The 20,264-nt window shown below is 36.1% G+C and overlaps 2 protein-coding genes across 3 annotated transcripts; one reads left to right on the top strand and one right to left on the bottom strand.

Moving 5' to 3' along the window:
• The first annotated feature begins 232 nt into the window (after positions 1-232).
• LOC111321088 (uncharacterized) lies at positions 233-17,823 on the top strand. Of its 2 annotated transcripts, XM_022923873.2 has the most exons (17): positions 233-381; positions 1,091-1,348; positions 1,975-2,154; positions 2,337-3,560; positions 3,802-4,002; positions 4,312-4,450; positions 4,927-5,070; positions 5,199-5,258; positions 5,870-5,996; positions 6,288-6,336; positions 6,587-6,682; positions 7,608-7,635; positions 7,784-7,899; positions 8,243-8,329; positions 9,404-9,511; positions 9,880-10,007; positions 10,469-11,560. In XM_022923873.2, exons 1-17 carry the CDS (start codon positions 364-366, stop codon positions 10,638-10,640), a joined length of 3,135 nt encoding a protein of 1,044 aa, XP_022779608.2. In that variant the 5' UTR covers positions 233-363; the 3' UTR covers positions 10,641-11,560. The 2 variants fall into 2 exon arrangements, with proteins under 2 accessions (XP_022779608.2, XP_088610964.1); XM_088754838.1 differs by lacking the exons at positions 9,880-10,007; positions 10,469-11,560 and adding an exon at positions 17,686-17,823.
• LOC111321101 (T-cell activation inhibitor, mitochondrial) lies at positions 12,784-19,953 on the bottom strand. The gene is made up of 7 exons (XM_022923886.2): positions 19,810-19,953; positions 17,726-17,849; positions 16,854-16,983; positions 15,858-16,426; positions 15,135-15,382; positions 14,602-14,733; positions 12,784-14,424 (listed from the first exon to the last, which is right to left on the bottom strand). The coding sequence occupies exons 1-7, from the start codon at positions 19,833-19,835 to the stop codon at positions 14,202-14,204; spliced, it is 1,452 nt and encodes a 483-aa protein (XP_022779621.1). The 5' UTR covers positions 19,836-19,953; the 3' UTR covers positions 12,784-14,201.
• Between the last annotated feature and the right edge of the window lie 311 nt (positions 19,954-20,264).

The following is a 20,264-nucleotide window of genomic DNA, read 5'->3' as shown; positions in this document are numbered from 1 at the left end:
TCCACTACTTGCAAGGCTCAGACTTGTACAAAGTGCATTAGAAAAAATGAGGGGAAAGTTCTTCAATTTTCAAATTGTATCTTTTATTTTGTAAAGTGTCGGACAGAATCACGAGTAACGAGCCATTTTTAAAATTATCTTACCATGAATCAGCATGAATCAAAAACCCGAAGTAAACATTCTAAACCGTTGTGGACTGGGTCACATTATGATTCACGTGACAGGATATTGTTTCAAGCGCTTACTTTCAAATCGACTTTACCAGTGAACGGTTCGAAGGTGAAATCAACAAGGCGATATTTTCACACAGGAGAATATTCAACGTTATTCGACGCCCCAATGGTATAGAGTTCCAGACTGAAAATGGATCCATTTACACAGGTAATGCTTTCAAGTTTTTTTACAGAGTGTTTTGAGGAGAACTCGCAAATCAAGAAACTCAAGCGAAACTTGTCGTTAGAAATGATTCAAGGATACGCAGTGGAGGTCTTGTTCATAATTCAGTTTTTTGTTTCTGTGAATGATAAGAATGTACTCGTCGGTGGTTAGTTGAAACCTAAACAGATTGAAATTGGTTCGAAGGACTATTTTTCGCCAAAACAGGCAAACAGATGCATAACGTTGGCCGGCAGAAAGATTCCTAAAAACCGCGATGGTCAATAGTTTTGAAAATCTCAGCACGTAGCTATTGTACTTTAGTTAGACTTAGAATTAGTCTCTAATCTTCTGTTCAACGAAAAAAAATTCCAGATAAAACATTGGTTTGTAGTGCTTCAGATTACTTGCATGTTTCTACCCCAACGTCCTTCATCCCTCCGTGATCTGCCAGAAATCACGAGTACATTCCAGTCGTTCCAGTACAAAAGTAAAATTACCGAAGCTTATCGGAAATGTAACTGTCAAATCATTTGTTAAAAGTAACTGAACAACGCTTTAGGCGAAACTTTAAATCTGTTTTAAAATGTGTATAAAATAAGTTCAGACTAAGAGCCTATTATTACGTCTAAGTTGTTTTTATTTGTCCTTTCATCTATGAAAACTTTTCAAAAAAGAAATGCTTAACTGGTGACAATTTATTTGTTTTTAATAGAAATTATTAGCAAGAACTCAGGCAAGAAAAAACCAGCTTGTTAAGAAGCGTGAAGAACTGGAGGCATGCAGAGCAAAGAGAAATTCCCCCACTCATGATAGACCTCGGCGTCCACTGTCAGAAGACAATACTGACAGCGGCTCAGCTGATGTTGATACTGATGACATTAAAAGACGCAGAATTGGCAGTGAGGACAGTGGCAAAAGTGCTATTTTGAATAATTCCAAGGACATTGATGCTAACAGCCCATCAGTTCAGGTACATTGCTCTTTCAACTAACTTAGGAATACCCACATGTACACTGTACAAGTGCACAGTGACTACCATCAACATCAACTGGTTTTATCAACTGAGTTGATATTGTTAATTGGCCTCCATAAAGAATTTTTTCATTCGACATTTTAAGCATTAACCCTTTGTCCAGAGCAAATGGAGGAATTGTGGGTTGTGTGTGTTTTACATGCAGAAAATGGAGCTACACTATTGGTGGGAACATGGTAATGAGAAAAAACAAAAAATTAGTGAATGAAAAGTGTTGGTTGAGACTGCCAGTTTGAGAGATGAATTTTGTTCCAGAGTTTCGTGGCTTTTTGAACTGCCTAGATGTAAGAAAAGGCTACAAACTGTCATTTGCTACTTAATTAGAAATATGATACAGTCTATGGAAGATTGAAGTCAAATGTCAATTATCGTATTCTATTTGCATGCATATTGTCTCGTGATACATGTAGGGTCTTGATCTTTTTCCCCAGGATTGACCAAAATGGAACTTCTTCTTACCAACTCAACCTTCACTTTCAAGAAGAGTGTTTAGAAGAAGGAACTTCCTTCACAATTACAAATTATCCTTTTAAATGTAGCTTTGTACTCTTTCTATCCATTAGGCAAGAAAAGAAAGGCTGATGAAGATGCAACAGAAAGATCAAAAAAATGGTGCAACACCAAAGAAACATTGGAAAGCTGTAACTCAAGGAGCTGGAGTGAACAATTCCAATGTTAGCAGCCCTAGTGTAGCATCACGATCTGCAACATTTCAAGCCAATGCTGCAAGGGATCAGCAGAAGGTAATTCATAATTATAATCAATGACATGAATATCCTTGATTACTTGGCATTTAAAACATACCCAGGCAATATTTTACATTTTGTGAAACTGAACACATTGTTCACCTACAATAATGGGGGCAAGATTTTCCCGCAAATTATTTAGAATGTTAATTGGATGTTTGGCTGTTTTTTGCTTACAGGAGAATATCAAGGACAAGAAACATCTTGAGCTTCAGACATCACATACCCCTGGTAAACTGGCTGAGGCACGGAGTGTGTTTGAGAATAGCATGTCAACAATAAACAAAGTGAGTGATGAAAAAGACAAATTTGTACCTCCCCCTAAGCCCCCAAGAGTGGCAGTTACTGAAGACAGCTCTGAAAAAAGCTCTGAAGAACAGCTGCAAGCAGCTAAGAGAAGAGCTTTATCCCCACCAAAGAATACAAAAGAAAACAACGGCGGAAATCATAACAGCAACTCTGTGATCAAACGGAAAGCTCCAGACCCTCCTACAACTTTTCAGGATCAAAGCCAGTTTAAGAATGACAATAGAAGTGATATGAAAAAAATCAGCAAAGGTGCAGGTGCGATAAAGGATGCCAAAGCAAGAAACAGTCAGCAAAGTTCATCTGCTGATGAGGAAAGCAATGGAAACTATCCCCCTGTTCTAGTCAAGCGAGACAGGAGAGGAAGTGTTGATGATTTAGATGACGTCGACAAATCTGATGGTGATCAACCCACTCCAAAACCTCGAACAAAAGTGATCAGCTTGAATGAAGCAGATAATAAAACACAAGAAGAATGTGCTGATGATAAGAAAGTGGAAGAAAATAAAACAAAAGCAACCTCAGATAACAGAGTGACTATTGTTGCAACTCCAGTTGGCAGTGAAGAGAGACTGGAGCTGAATCATGGAAAGCAATGGTCAGAAGAACAACCATGTGTCATCCAGGCCTGTGTGATTGAAGAAGAAAACCCAAAAGCTGTTGCTAAGAGTGGAAGCAGTAGGAGCATTGTTACTGTCCAAGCAGTTTCTCATGATAACCCAGAAGGAAAAAGGAATGCAAACAGAAGGGATAAAACCCAAGTTACTGCAGTGAAAGAATCTAAGACAGAGAAACCTCCAAGTGCTGCAAAACTAGCTGACCAGGACTCCAAACAGGAAGTTGCATCTGTTGTGTGGGAAAAGCAGGCCCAAAGCTCTTCAAAGAAGCAAAAAAAATCTACTAAAAAAGAGGAGTTTGCATTTAAGGTTCCTAGAAGACCTACCAAAGAGTCCCACTTTGATCCAAATGAAACTATCAACCTTAACGATGTTGACATTCATGAAATGACATTCACCTTTGATTTTGGTCAGTTTGATGAGCTGGAAAAAGAGAGAGAGAGTATCTTTAAAATGAGCTATGAAGAGAAGTATAAACAGGTACATTGAAGGATTTGACAGTTACATTTTCAGATAAGCATTCATTTGGTAATCTTGCTTTTGTACTAGGTTTTAGCTTGTCATACTGTGCCATGAAGTTGTTGTGATAAATAAATCTTGGCCGTCGGTTCATTAATTCCTTTATAGGAACTTGCATGTACACATTGTATATAGTGCTTGACTTTGTCTTCCCCTGCATGTGTTGACCTTGTGTAACCTTGTTTTATTACCTTTTTGTTAGCTTGAGAAAGAACAAAAGAAAGAAGAGAAAAAGAGGAAAGAAAGTGCCTCAGCATCTTCCATGGGGGCTGATCGAGAGGAAAGAAGGACCTACCAATCTGGATACAACAGTCAGTCTAGTGAACAGTATGCCACCAAGACAGTACACAAGCCTAAACAGCCAATACCACAGAGACCAAAGAGAATACAGGATGAGATTAAAGTGTGTTTGAATAAGAGTTTGAAGTCCACTAAAATCGCAGTTCAGCATTCACCACTGAGTTTTTGAATGTTCACATCCTCTTAATGCGCCTTGCCCTTTCATTCCCAAGAGTAGTAGAGAAAGAATTCCTTGTCCCTGTATCAATTCATTCTCAAACATCATCTACCTTCAGGAGGAGTATCTGCTTTCTTCAAAAACTTTTACTGAAAAGCTCATAATAAAGAAAAGGGAAGGGAAGACAATAAACCCAGAGTTAGTAAAATTTGTAATGAAAAAGTCTTTAGATTAAAGTTAAATCTGTCTTTATAGGTTCTCCTTGAGGAAGCAGCGTACCAACAGAACATTGTCCTTCAGGCAAGTCAGGCTCTGAACTTGTGTGTTGCAAATGACATCACCTTTAAAGGCTCCCGGGAAGAAATTGAAGCAGAAAGAGTTTTATTACTCGCAAGTAGGTGCAGCTTTGGATGATCTTATCACATCAATCAAATGGTTTTTACATAATTTGAAATCATTTCTGGATATAGATGTCATCATATCATATCATAGGTTAGATGACCACTCCCCATGGGGCTTACAACACTGTGCAGGGGACTTTACCAGACTGCTTGTAGCAGTTTACAATGCAGTGACTGATGCACTTATCTATTTCATAATCTGTAGAGTTTCAATTATTAAATTAAATTTAAAAAGTAACCAGGATTTTAATATTTTAATTTTTCTTCTTTATGCACCATTGGATAATTCAATCCCAAGCTATCAGGATGTAGATTTTCTTAATTCCTTATGAGTTAATTTGTGATGGCATTCTTTAGTGTAAAATTTTTATTCATTATTATTATTATTATTATTATTATTATTATTATTATTAATACTATTGTTGCAAAACTACTGACTCTCTACTTTTGACAAAAATTTTATTGCAAGCTGAGCACAGAACAGCATGTCTAGATGAGGTCAACAAATTGAAAACTGGGGATGGAGCTGGTGATGAAGATGCACAGGAATTTAAAACAATGAACAGCAGTGGTTCTGGGATGCCAGCCTGTACAGCAACCTTATCCTTGTCAGGTGACAGTCTAATATTAAATTTTGTTTGTCCTTGGGTTAAACTAAAGACAAGAACACATTTCTCTTTATGCACTTATGATTAAAATTATTAGTGAGACTTTTTAAAAATTTGTACATTATTTTGATAGGTATCAAAATCACTCTTCGTCAAGAACTTATGGATATGCTAAGAGTGGGTGTCAGAAGTGGTAAGTTGACAAGTGTATCCTCTTTTTGTTCATCTTCAACTATGGCATCTATATGTGATCTTCCAAATGCCAATCTCCTTTTGGTAATAGGAGTGGGGAGAACATTAAAGTTGTACATTAATTTTGTATTAATAGCACAATTAATACGGAGAATTATGGGAGGTGGATTGACCTTAACTATCTTGTAAAATGTACATACACATACGATATGTTCAGGAAAAAAATCAAGGGAATAATAATAATAATTATAATAATTTATTTCTTATATAGCGCTTTTTACAATGACAGATCAATAGTGCTTTACAATTAATATCTCTAAATATTAAAATCTCAACTAATTCAAAAATAATTACATGTTACAGTTAAATTGGCTATATAGAATTCATAACTTAACCGCTATTGAAAGGATTGACTAAAAAGAAAAGTCTTAATTGAATTCTTAAAAATTCGTGAGTTATAGTGCAATTTACTAGCTTTCCTGTATGTTGACAGTGGACTTGACAGTGAGTTTCCCCAATTAAGAAAGCTTTAACATCAGCTCTGCAATTTGCTATTGACAATTATCGTGTGAAATTAACTTGTCCTAATTTAGCTTGATCATTGTTCAACAGATCTTGGTGTGTTTTACTTCGTTTGCATCATCCAGCATGGTACACATGAGTTTTACTGTTCCAGAGTTTTATCAACAAACGATGCCACTGAGGGAAACTTCTTGGTGTTCCCTGAAAAGTTTACGTTGTAAGTGACATTCGATGTTATAGGGAAGCAGTTAGTTCTGTATTAGACACAAAACAAACATGGCATTATGGCCACTGCAAGGCTGTTCTCTAAACCAGTGCCATGAGGAACCACAAGTTATGGTCTCTGTGGTTTTAAGGCAACTTGTATGAAATTGTGTAACATTTAGCCCAGATGCCAAGATTGACCAGACACCTTTTAACCTGGTAAGATTCATACCATTAGTGAAGTGGGTGATTTTCAAGGCCATTGCTGAGATCTTAAGGGTATAATATTTTTTTACTGTCACAGGAAAGACTTGAGACCAGATTTTACTGTTGCTGTGAAGCTTTTCTGCATGGTAAGTTATAACTTTCTAATGCTATGCATCTGTCTACAAAATAACAATCCTAAAACTCACAAAATGAGATCTGCATACTCGACTATCAGGTTCAACTCCCACTTCTTTCATATAGCAAAGAAAAATAGGGAAGATAGCCCTTGTAAATGCATAATCCTCATATACATACATCTAGATTTTTGCTCATAAGTTTCAAAAGTTTAATTGTAGTACTTAGAATAATTTTGAATGAAATGATTTTTATTTCCAGAATGTAAAGAAGACGTTGATGCCTGGGCCTGTATCCACTCCAACCAAGCACAAGATCTTCCAGTCACCTAAAGTTGTGAAAGGAATGCTTGCTGGTGTAAGAACAAGCATAATCTTTGTGTATACCATTTGGTTGATCATCAAAGTTTTTTTTTTATTGTATGCAAAAAATCAGAATGAGAGATCTCTTTGGCGCAGCTGTTGAACATTTTATAAAAATAAAACCTTTATTCACTATAATCACTAAAAATATTTACAAAAATTAAGATAAAAATTGGCCTGCTTCATTTAATAATAATGATAGCAATTATTTACAATTTTAAATCATATATCTAATTATTTACAACTTTTTAAAAGAATTATTAATATTAATGCATGTTAACGATAGAGGACTGATTAAAATATATGGGAAAAGAAAAAATTTAGCATTACTAAATAGGAAAAACTATTAAAATAATATAGAAATAGTAAAATCAACAACAAAACAAAGTTTCCGTGACTCGTAGTTTCATGCTTTCACAATCATCAGACGGTGGTCTTACTTTCTATTTATGCTCTACTTTATGTATTGAGTACTATACAGCCAGCTAAAGCATCTCCTCCAGTTAAAATAATATAAAGACCTAAAAATTATAATCAGTGCAAAGGTAGACCAGCTACAGCGAGGGTGAAGTCTTCTAAGACCTCGCGTGATTTAAAGGAACTCTTGAACAGTTGAACATTTTATTGGTAATGCAGGGCTATCAGTAAGTTTGAAGCACCTGGTACACTAGAAATATCCCCCATAGCAGTGTAATTAGTGGGATAGTGTAACATGAGAACAACCAACATAAACTATTCAGACACCCGTAAGATCAAGTGAACTCAGCCATAGCAAGTGTCACAGGTTACAACCCTTAAAAACCAGCCTGAATAATAATTAAAATTGGAAATAATCATTAGGTATATAACATTCAGTCTTTGTCACTTACATGCTTCTTACTCACTGGGATTCCTTTTTCTGTTTGTTTTTTTCCATTCAGCGGCGCACATCAGACACTCCTTCACCAGGTAAGTACTTTCTGGCTAATGTCTCAAATCTGGAAATTTCATTCTATCAGACAGAATTATTAATTAAAAGCTCAATGCCTTTAAACACTAAGGGCACAGAGGCAAGAGAGTGTATTGATTGATAGAAATCCTCATATACATTTTTCAGCAACTCAAGTTCTGGCATCACCACAAACAGTGTTCAGAACTAGTAGCTTTGTGCCTGTTGGAGTGACACATGTTAACCTGCCAATCATCAAATCAAAACAGTTTTCTCTTGATAAGGTGAGTTGATATTTTTCTTTGTCAAGATGATAGGAGTTAGAAAGAAAGAATGTCAACCTTGATGGGTGCTACGAGAACCTTTGTAGCAATCAGCTCTGAGTCCATTTGGCTAACCCTTTTGCCTTGTGAGACTCACTCTTGGCTCGTAAGAGGCAGAAAGGAACTGTAGCAATGCAAAAATCACTTATTATTGTATAGTTTTTTGATGGATATTGCCAGCTCTCAATTTTAAAAATGCACTTGATTAAACCCACCTTTTGATTATGTATGGGGGGCCTTTAAAATGCCACTTGATCTACATGTAGTTTGCATTCTTGAGCACTTGTCATTGATTTATCATCAGGTGCCTGACACTTGTCCTTTGACAAACTTCTTGGAAATGAAGGTTGACTGCTCTCCTCAATACAGCAACCGTGTCAATGGATTTCTGGTAGGGGTAAATGTGCACTTATGGTGAAGACTGTTAAAAATCAGTGCTTTTTGATATTTAATTTATATGTAAGATATCAGGATTGCGGGGAATGGGGATGAGAAACTCCTCACTGTCGGAAAATTTAATGACGTCAGGAAGAAAGGTGTTTCTCTTTGTGAAAATTTTATAAAGGGAGCATGAACGATGGACATTTTCTCATGTCACTCAGGTTCAAGGATGTGGGAGATGCAGTGACCAAATAGTCAGTGCACTAGACTCCAGGTTGAGAGGCCTGGGTTCTAGAGCTGGATGGGTCAGTGTGTTGTGGTCTTGAACAAGACACTTTGTACCCTCAGTGCCTCTCTTCACCCAGGAGTATAAATTGTTATTACATCATTCACAGTGCCCATGGGCAAGATGAAGTGAATCCTGTATTCTGATTGGCTACCAAGTAGGCAAGATGGGCCCATCTTACCCGCTTGGAATTGCCTGCATTGATTCTGCACATGAAAAAATTAGACAATTTCAGCAATGGTAAGACAAAAAGCAGCAGAAGATAATCAAAACAAAGAAAATGAAAACAACTCTCTGGAGTTTGTTGTGCTACAAACACAGTTGGCTTTTCCTGCTCTCGAAGTAAACAAGTCACTTGTTAATTCTTAAAAAGCCAAATCTTTTTGCAGTATGATAAATCTTTTATTAACCAAGCTTGTTTGGTCAAGATGGCTGGATATTAGTCTTGTTCTTTTTTGACTTCATCTCGGTCCATAAAAATGCAAAAAAAGAACTTGGCCAATATCCTGCTATCTTGACCTTATGCTTGGTTAATAATGCCTATGTACTGGCAAATTGTCAAGGAAGCCTGATGAAGTCGTGGGGGTAACCTTGTGATGGACTAGCATCCATCCAGGGGGGGTAAGAACTACTCCTAGTTGCTTCATGCCACAGGGATACCAAGATAATCTCTGGCTGGGGTGGGTCAATAGGCTCAAGTTAAACTTTTAATTACCTTTTAGGATCATGGAAAGTTTTGGAAAATCACATCTTATGATTACGGGTTCTAACCATCACATTGTCTCTTCTTTTTATCAGACCATCTTGGAGGACATAGGGGGCTATGGAGCATGGCAAAGAAGATGGTGTGTGCTACAGGGAGCTGTGATGTCCTATTGGAGATATCCAGGAGATGAGGAAACCAAAGTATGTTTTAAGTAAATCCCCAATTATCATGAAATTTTAAAATGATAAATAACATCATTTTTAGACTAGAGAGGTCACAGAGTTTGGGTCATAAAAAGTCATGGGAAAGGACTAAAAATTATTTCTCTGGCAACAACAATCTAAGCAAGAAATATTGTGTTTGGGACTGAACTCTGAATTATGTTTTAAAGAACCTTTGTAAAAGTCCTAGAAAAGTTTGATTTTTAATTATATATATGTAAGTATCCTTACAAGTCAGGAAAATTGTGATTCTCTGACATACTGATTTTCCTGATTTGTCTTACAAGGCTTGTACTCTTTGGCTTAATCCACATTATCTAATGGTCATGTGTTTCTTTCTGTCAAAGTCCCCAATGGGCTCCATCAATTTAGCAGAGTGTATCAATGAAGAAGTCACAAGAGTGGCGAGAGACCTGTGTGCCCGTCCAAACACCATCGAACTGAAACTCAGGAGGTCCTGTGGTACTGAAGTCAAGTAAGTTATGGTCATGATGTAATTGCAGTCAATAAAATTGGTAGCAAGATCAACTTCAATTGGCTTGTATGCAAAACATTCACAACATGAACAGACCAATAAAAAGATGTCTAACTAAGAATTATGGAATTCAAATTTATGTGTATTCAGGGTTCTAGATAAAAGGGTGCGGTATCCAGCAATGATTGATCGCTCCTGCCTGCTGTGGGACATCATTTTAGTGGCTTTAACTTTACTCTCTTCATGCATAAGTGTTCATTTCTCCTTTAATTTTAAAAGCCACTTGTTTTAAGGGAGTGGATTCCTTAAACCTTGAATCCTCTTAAAAATGTACATTATACTACCATAAGACTCTTGTATATCTTCAATATTTGTGAAGCTGTAATAATGACAACGTTTTTAACATCAGAATTTAAAAGGAACGAGCTGATCAATTCTATGTATGTTACCTACTGCATAAGGTACCTGTTGGCTGCTGATACAAAGTCTGACCGTGCGACATGGATTGACAGTCTAAATGAAGCACTCAGAGATGGCCGTGCATGGACTGGAAAGGATAATGAAGCCCTGTGCCCTGACTTGAGCCGCGTACACAATCAAGATGTACATATGTGTTCCAAGGCTACTGTCTGAGCATTTTGGCTTTGTATTCATCTAGTGTGCTTCTTTTGACCTGGGAATGCCTGTAGCAGCTTTGACATAAAAATAGAAATGTTATTCATGCGGAATGAACAAGTTTATCATAATATTATTATAGTTTCTACATGGAAATTGTAGAACTTGATCAGCTATCAGTTCAAATGAGTAGTTGATGCATGAATGTAATTGTCTTTTTGCAAACATTACATTAAATAATTATAGTATTTAAGGCAAATTCTGCAGAATTTTAGAAATAACTGTCACTTAAATAAGTTTGTTATAACAGTTGAAATGTCATTATTATGCACCAGAGCTGTTGTAAAACACAGATCAGTAGGACCCCAGCATAGTGAGGGTTTCAATCTTGTCCAAAGGATGGTTTCACAATGCTGTATTACTCACAAAAACAGGAAGGAAATAACACAAGGGCCTTAATGGTCATTGTGTTATGGTGTTTACCTCTCTTCCCCCCCCCCCTTAGTTTTCATTGTAAATGAAAGATCTTAACTTTTTCTCCTTTGCAACCATTCTCTTTGAGTGGCACTGCATGGCAGTCCAAAGAAAAGTTGCAAAGGAGACTTGAGTACACCTTGGATATTCAGGAATGTTCTGAGATCAATTTATTTGACAAAATAATCAACTTGTTTATTACTGCTTGGTAACACTTTTGCATTACAGAGCAGTAAATCAGTACTTTCAGTCAGTGGGAATGTTTTTTACCTTAAAATTGTTTGCAGTGGATTGATGGGAAATTGAAAAGCAAACAGTGAAAGGGTGTTTTGAGCTGAACTTATTACTTGCTGAAGGTCATATTTTATCTTCAATAATTAAGAAGCAATAAAGTATGATAAATATAGTGCATACACAAATTTTAAATTATGTTTTTGTATTCTTAATAAAGATTTTTCTGCATAGTTTAGTTCTCTGCTTTCTGTTACATAAGAATAAGGCTCCATAGTAAACCTTTAATTAATAAGAGTTAAGACATTTGAAATTTCCCTAAGGAACACGCCTCTGGATTTCCTCCAAGGCAGTGAATTGCAATATAAAGAATATAAATATATCAGAGAGAGAAAAAGAAAAAATGTAACAAAAAAATTAGGAGCCCTTTCTTGAACCCTCATTTCATGTTTAAAGCACTTACATAAAAGGTAACGTGAATAAAATAACATGTTATTCAACCAAGGGAAAGGTACTTTTGGGTTTTAAGGGTAATCAGGAAGTGCCTCTTGGGGTGAGTAACGTTGAACTAGTGAAGATTGACTTGTTCTTGCCGCTGTGACTTTCTATATATTGACCAAGCTTTAAAACCATGACCCTGTGGACCTTTTCTTTCGAGCCATTTTCTTGCAAGAGTGAACTATTTACCACACCTTCACTTTGATAACACTCGGATTCTGCTGGAAACACTCAACATTCCTCACCTACCCAGGAGGGGGAGGGTGTTGTCGAGTATTCGAAGTGATTGCTGCATAACCATTAGAAAAGTACCAATACCTTTTTTAACCCTAACAATAAATAATGATAATTTATTGTTATTGATACAATAAGATTTTTCCATGTTTGAACAACAACTGTTTACCCCAGGAAACTGAAAAGAAAAAAAAACTTTCATCCTACATTTCAAATGAAAACTCGGACTAACAATGTGATATTACGGCACCCATAAAAATAAAAAACTCAACAGGAAAGGCCCAAGAATCAGAACTTAACCTTAAAGCCCACAGTGATCCCTTTACTTGGAGGCAATTAAATAATCATTGGGTACACACAGAGGAAAGTCAAATAGAGATATTAAACCATGCAAACGTGTGTTTTCATTGTTCATCTTCCATACTATGAAAGTATGACAATTATTCAAAAAAAAAATGGACAGAAGAGATGTGTAAATCAGCTGAAATCAGTTTTTGCATTTGTCTCATGTTATAATCACTTATAATGTGGATTGCAATGTTTCAACTGCATACTGCTAATCTTCATCAGGCGATAAGGTCCACTGGTTTCAGGTCTTCTTATAAAGCAGGATGCTCCACTGTGATTGGCTGGTATTCCACAACTGTGATTGGCGGGTGTCGATAATACTTTATTATGTTTTGGAATTGTTAGGGAACTTAAATGCTAATAAATTCCAACTTGGCATTTTTCAAAAAGAAGTTTATTATTTCCATATCACTGCATCCAAGCTTACAAAAAGAACAAAATAAATTGTAACCACATGAGTTATAAAAACTACTCAGTCACATTTAATAATAATTATAAAAAATTTAATGTATAACTTAAGAAGTCTAACAACTTAAATAGCATATTACTTCTAGAATACTCATCAGTTCGGTATTTGCAGTATTTTAGTATTATAATAAATAATGTCTGACAAGGAGAGTGCAATAAATGACTGTACCTATTTACCAGACAAGTATGTCTTAACCGTAAACTTTCAAGATTTTAAACTCCACCCTTTTTGTGATTAAAAATTCATGTTACTCACATGGAAGTTATTATCATTCCAATGTAATACATTTTCTCAACAACATTTACTGCATTTCTATTAAAAAGTAACATTTCCCGATGATTATTTACACTGACTCATTATTTACTATCAAACCCAGATCAGTCCCTTACTGTGTAGAAGTTTTTTTATTGTGTTTCTTTGCCCTTAAAAATGACATGACTTATCAGCCTTTATTCAATATATTAGTTTTATTTTTGACAAAAGTAAATAGATTTAGCAAGTTTCCTGCTTTTACCCTTTAACTCCCAAGATTCATCTATCAATCAGCCCACGCATTTATTATCATTTCAGCCCAGGGAATATTATCCACTTGTTTAAATTAATGTAGGAAGCATGGTGGCCTCATGGTTGGTGGGCTCAACTCAGGATTGAGTGGTCCAGGTTTGAGCCCTAGCTGGGGACATTGTTTTGTGTTCTTAGGCAAGACACTACCCTCACAGTGCCTTTCTTCACCTAGGTGTTTAAATGGGTACCGGCGAATTTAATGCTGGGGGGTAACCCTGCGATGGACAAACTGGCATCCCATCCAAGGGGGAGTAGAAATACTCCTAGTCACTTCATTCCACAGAAACTGGAGCTAAGTGTTCGCCTGATGGACCACTTGACTCATAAACAGCCTTTACCTTGAATTAACACTTTAACTCTCGTGAGTGACAAAGGAGGAATATCTTCATTGGAAAAATGTCAATTAAGGGATTATTAGTTGATTGAATACCAAATTCTCCAAATGAACATCATAAAAATTGTGCGATAGATGGTAAGGAGAATTTCTAAAGAGACCTTGGGAGATCAAGGGTAAAAGTTTACTTCTCTTGTTACCTGCACCTTTCTTAAATTGATAAAAATATATTTACATTGTACAGAACAATTCCATTTTGGACACTCCTGAGGGAATTAGCCTAAGGGTAATTTTGGATTAATTTATAATTTATATTAATTAATTGGCCACCATAAAAAGTTTTAAAACTAACATTTCAAGTGTTAGTCCTTCATCAGAGCAAACGGCTAAAGTGAGAACAAATGTGTTTCTCATCCAATTAAGAGATTCACTTCCAGTTCCATGGAATACTGATTTGACCATCTTCATTGACATGGTAATATTTGGAAACAATGAGGTTTGTATTTTTAATATCAGGGTAGTCTTCCCCAAGAAGTCTCTCACAGCAGTCACTCATCTGCAATGGTGAAACGGAGCTGTCTTTAGAAAGAGAGGAGAACTGAAATTTCTCTCTACATGACTGAACTGCCTGCTCTTCTGTTAATATGTTCCTGGAAACAAAATGAAAATATGATAACCATCAGCAAATTTATTTCCTTGTATTTTAAAATAAAAATTCATAACCAGGTTTCGAGCCCGGCATAGTAGCTAGCACACCTTGCAGGACTTTATCCTGTTCTTTGCAGTATAAAACAAATGTTTGATAGTATCAGAATAAGTCTCCACACCTTTTGTTCTCGTCATGTAGGTCCATAGCCTTCTGTTTGTGCTTTCCCAGAAAATCCACTATCAACTCTGTTGGAATTGAAGGTGGTATTCTAAACTCACCACTAAGTGACAGGCTGAGTGCATCTGCTGGACTGAAATAATAATTTTTAATCATTTCCCTATAATTGTCCTTTTATAAATTATTTTTCCAGGTAAATACACATCATTTTTCCTTCTGAAGACTTAAAATCATTGCAGCCTTTTCTATCATTGCTTCAGTCTTATCCAACTAATATTTGTTTGTTTCTTCATTTTGTGACATTCAAAACAAGTTTTGAGTGTCTTGAAACTCAACTCAAATGTCTCAATTCTCAACTTGGAGGATCAAGTTTTGAAGGACTGTCAATATGCTTTTGAGCAATTCTGTACTTTTGTCAGGCTCAAGATAAGAGAATAAATTTATAATCTTTTAATCTCTTTCGACACTGACAATTTGTGAGTGAAAAAGTTTCAATTTTTCTATTTTGACTTGGTAACATAAAAACTAACAAACCTTAGAATTCTTGCAGTACACTCTTTGAATTCTCCCGGCTGAATGGTTGTTGAAGCATCAGGTCCAAGTAATCCTCTTTTCAGTGAAGAAACTACTCTGTACAAGTAGTTTAAATATTCCACAACTGAGACTGAGGGTGAATCTTCATCATATTTGATCTTCATGTCACCAAGTAATGAAGAGAGTTTTCTCTCCCACATAGGAACCTGATCGACAAGAACATCAGAGTCTTCCAAGGATGTTAAGTTCTGACAGAAAAAGAAATAATATTTTCTCAGCATGAGAGCAAAAGATTGAACTTGTTTTCCCAAGTCTCACATTCAATCAACAAGACTTAATTGAGAGCTCTAGTTTCTGTAAGCAGCCAAAGTGAAGTGAATTCTGTGTTCTGATTTTCTTATCAGCTAGCAGGATTACCTACTTTGATCCCTCCAAAACAACGAAATATCTGTGGTTAGGTTGCAAACTTTGTAACTTCTACTCACTTTCACTCAATTTTTTTCAATAGTTTTGCACCTGCAACCGCAGGGTCCAGATACAACACCTCTTTAGATGAGCAGTCAAAATATAGTTTATACATAACCACCAAGGGTTTCATCAATCTTTTAGACAAGCATGCAATCTAGCAAGATTTCAAATTCTCCTAACATGTCTTCAGGCCAAAAGAGTAGAATAAGCTCAGGTGGTTGTGTGCCACAAGGCCGTAAAGGTTGTCTTACTTACTGAAAGCCAAAATTCTGGGACATCTTGAGCATTCAACATGACACGACCGAGAGGATCAACCCCTGTCCAGTCTGTAAAAATTATTGTACGTCCCTTGAGATTCTGAAGGTCAGACTGCTTGGATAAGCAAAGGTTCCAGAAGTTTTTAAGGGAGCCATGATAAGATGCATAACTCCAGCCACTGATTGACTGCAGCTTGTTTAATCTGAGTTCTTCACAAATCTTATCAGACAATAGTTTACTTTCCTCTAAGACAGATTGGCTACTTTCTTGTTTTCCCTTGGCATTTTTGATGTTCTTGTCCAGGAAGTCCCTTAGAGAGAGTCGTGAGTTTCGCTGTAATTGAGCAAGGTCCACAGGGCTCTGTCTGTCACTAAACTGTTTATAAACATTAAGCCAGTGAAGTGGTGCATCATAAGGCAGTGCTACTGACACCTTGGGTTTTTCACTGTTTTGATGAAGGGTGACCAAATCCTCCAACATACCACAGGTCTTCAAAATATGGCTGATGGTGAACTGGACATCACGTGAGAAAAGCGAAACTCTTACTGTCTTGAAGAGATCCAGCCCTAACAACCGCATGTTCAACAATTATTAATTTATTGTTAATTATCAATTCCAACATGCTAGTATAATTATGATGATACTTGTACCACAACTTGGATGACACCCTCTCATAGGCAATCTTAACACCAGTTGACTCTGGGCTACCCTTGAGCTACAAGGACTCTTAACTGCCCTTACATGGAATAAGAAAGTACATTGAGTAAAATGGCAAATTCTCAACACTTTCCCGATTTAAAAGGTAATATGCATATAAAGAAAGAACACAAAATATAACAATAGATGACCTACTTATTATAAATAAGCTGCCCTATGACTAAAATTTAAATAAAAAATTATAACATTTCATCATAGAAAAAACACTTTAATACGGTAACACATAAGGCTGTTTTATATTATCATCACAACCCCTTAAGTTTTAGTATGCCTTACCCTCTTCAAGTGGTGGTGTTGCTGTATCATTTTTCAGATAAAACAACAAGTGTGTAGGATTAACAGGATTTTTCTTCTGCAGATCTTCCAAGTATGAGTTCAACCTCTTCAATGAATCTTCATTTATTGACTGCAAATAAACCAAAAAAGTAAAATTTGTATGAAAATCTCTCTTGACAACAACTAAATGGTACTTTAATCAAGTTATCTTGATCTAACTCCTAATTCTCCCTACTAACTTACAAGGAAATGTCTAGAAACTTGATGTGGGGGGGAGAGATGTTACAATCAGATCTTGGTAGAAAAAGGTTTAAGCTTAATTTGAAGTTCTTATAATAGTCACAGATGTGTACAATCCCAGCCTTTCCTACACAACAACCTTACAACAATAATATACAAACATATTCCAGCAAACATGAGAATACTTAATACTCAGGTAGAAGTTGTTGCCTTAATCTTACACCAAATTCTTGCAACTAATTTATAAAGATATGTCAAATAGCTTGAGGGGAGAAGTAACAATCAGATCTTGGTAGAAAAAGGGTTAAAGCCTTAAATTTGACAATCTTAGAATTAAGCCACAGATGCATAAGATCACAGCTTTTCGTCCATGCATTTATAATATTGTCAGGCTGTGATCTTAAACTTGAGTCCACAGATCACTATGCCATCACATGAAATCACAGGTCTCCAAGGGCGTCATTATGAGACAAAATAATCACACACTGTGATCCTTGCCATGACAACATTTATACGTACTTAATATGAGACCCCTTTGAGTGAAATCTTTGGTCATCAACCATTTCAAATATTTTGAGATGTTTTATTACAGGTTCTTCAAGACTTAAGTGTCACTGAATAATTTTGCTTACCCTCTGCATTGGATACTGGCCAAAAAGATCAGGATGAACTGCAAAGTAAAATGGTTTCAGGGCAGCCTTGGTCTGAGCACTTGACAGATGCCTGATAAAAATGTACCGGGCACATCTCTTCAAGCTGAAATGAGATAATAAACTGTTTCAAAGTTCAGTTTTTGCAACAAGTTGACAAGTTCATTTTAAGCCTGTTTTAATGTTCATGGAACTGTATACTTACTCACATTTTTTTTATTTTTGTCTGGATGAAGAAACAAAATGAGCTAATTTCAGAAGCATGGTCCTCTTCTACCTAAGAGGTTATAAATCTCTGTTGTTTGAAGATTTTGATAGGGTTCATTCCCATGGGAAGTGGGTTGTGAGAGAATTTTGATAATAAAAAGCGCACATACAGGCCAAAAAATAGGCCAGAGAATTTCCCACAATCCTTGGTAGCCAATGATAGCACCCTGCCTTGAATTTCAGATAAAAAATATGGACTTCAGATCAAGTGCTTTACATGTAAATTGATCCACAGTTAAAAAAATATTATCCTTTGCCCTTACAATTCCTTAGTCTGTCTCTGAAGCCTAATATTTTTCAGTTGTTACATAATCAGGTTTGCTGCACACATCACTATGAAGTAAATCCAATCTGTTTGTAAGCAAATAAAAAAAAGTAATGCTGTTCACTGGCTGTATTCACTACTGAGATTAAAAATTGTCCATCCTTTGAATAAAGTTATGACTAGCAGTAAATCAAACTACTCACTGGGAAATCTCATATTCACTGGGAAATAACATATTCACAATGATTCAAAGCAATAGAGTCCCGGTGCTCGTTTAATTCATTTTCTACTAACAGGTACCAAAGCCAGAATTCCTCTCACCAGGCTGCGTGGGCAAAGGGCAGATTTCACAATAGTGTGAACATCTGGTCTAACAAAATTTACTCAACTTTTAAAATTACAAACCAAAACAGTTTGATTCTTCAGAGTTTAATGAAGGACTGTTTATTGCAGACACCAAAGAAGGTGTTGGTAGAAATCCACAGGTAATTGCAATATGTTATACCACAATTGTTTTCTAGAAAATTTCAAACTTCACCTTTGCTATTCAATCTATAAACAAAACGAAATAACAACGATTTGAACTCTTTGTATTTTTCTTTCTCTCAAGGATTATAAAACAGACATCGATTTTGAGAATATTTTTCATTATTCAACAAGTAGACAGAGGTTGCTATAAGCTGAAATATGGTTAATAACTTTGAAAGTTCCACAATGGTTCAAAATAATCTTAATAATAAACTTATTTCCATAAACTATGACGTACGAAACACAATTCTCGCCTCCACGCATGAATTTTTCACTGGTTTTAATAAACTTCAAACTGAAAATAAAACACTTTCGTCAATCACTTGTTAAATTTCAAGATGATTTGACTTGATCAAACATCAACCTAACCAACTCAAACTTCTATTCATAAACTCATCGGGCTTGCGAAAAAACAAATCCTCATCATCTGGACTGTATGATCGTTTTTTTTTTTTGTTTTTCTTTTTTTCACAGGCAGAAAAAACAATTTAATAACAAGTAATTTTTTTCGTCTGTCCTCGTCATAAAACGCCTGGTCGCTCGTAAGGTCTTTTATCTGTGCGAAGTATTTGTTGATTTGTAAGCGGTGTTTTTATCACTCCTGAAAGGAAGAAGATCTTCACGGAGTAAACATGATCACAGCTATACTGCACACTGTACTACAAAACTTGTATTTTGTAACAGTAATAAGTTTAAGCTAATTAGTTCTCGAGTACAAGGTAAAAATTTTATTCCGGCGGGCTGCCTGATAGACCGGTAAAACAAAACCAACTGAAATTAGCTTTAAGTTTGTTTTGCAGAGTTGTAATCCCAGAAAATATTCAGCAGCTCAAAGCAAAGAAAAAGCTGTTGGTTTCAAACTTCCAACTCAACCGTGCTTACTCATCACCCAAGCGTGCTTACCCAGCACCCAATCGGTCTTCATGAAATTAAAGTTCGCTTGTCAAAAAATATATATATTTTTCTCGCATTTTGAAACCGTAACACTAAAATATTATGTACAAACCTCAGTCGATTCACTCCACAAAGCATTTTGCAATACAGGTGAATATTTCAGTATCTGGGCGAGCCGAACCATACACCGTGAAAGATCTTTCCAACTACGATCGATCAATGGCTTTACGAGCTTACATACCGTTTACGTTGTTGTGATATAGCACGACCCAATCACGTGTAACGAAAAACCGGTTTGAATGGAAGCATCGTGCAGTCTGTCACGTCTCAATTTTCCGAAATAGAGTAGCATGGAATGAAACGATTATAACTTCTTGCATTGAAAACCCACCTATATTATTTTTTTTATTCTTACCCGCAAAGAATTATTTTGATATTAGGCCAGTTGCACTATTTTGCAGTGAGCGTAAAGACCACTTCTCGTAAATAAAATTTACTTCTAGCCTTTGGTTTGTCACGCAAGCTCCCGGTCATGCGATAATGAAGTCTGTGCAGTATTTATTTTAA

The sequence above is a fragment of the Stylophora pistillata genome, chromosome 3 (genome assembly GCF_964205215.1).
Source record: "Stylophora pistillata chromosome 3, jaStyPist1.2, whole genome shotgun sequence".
NCBI classification, from domain to species: Eukaryota; Metazoa; Cnidaria; class Anthozoa; order Scleractinia; family Pocilloporidae; genus Stylophora; species Stylophora pistillata.
Note: the sequence above shows the minus strand (reverse complement) of the source record. Positions and strands in the feature narration are given on the sequence as shown.

Bases quoted from the DNA above. Each gene is read 5' to 3' on its own strand.
- LOC111321088 (XM_022923873.2), top strand. The intron at 2,155-2,336 runs GTAATTCATAAT...TTTTGCTTACAG, and splicing joins CTGCAAGGGATCAGCAGAAG to GAGAATATCAAGGACAAGAA. The intron at 5,997-6,287 runs GTAAGTGACATT...TTACTGTCACAG, and splicing joins TTCCCTGAAAAGTTTACGTT to GAAAGACTTGAGACCAGATT.
- LOC111321101 (XM_022923886.2), bottom strand. From the start codon at position 19,835: ATGCTTTGTGGAGTGAATCGACTGAG. The intron at 16,427-16,853 runs GTAAGGCATACT...TGCGGTTGTTAG, and splicing joins AACACCACCACTTGAAGAGG to GGCTGGATCTCTTCAAGACA. The intron at 15,383-15,857 runs GTAAGTAAGACA...TTTTTCTGTCAG, and splicing joins TCCCAGAATTTTGGCTTTCA to AACTTAACATCCTTGGAAGA.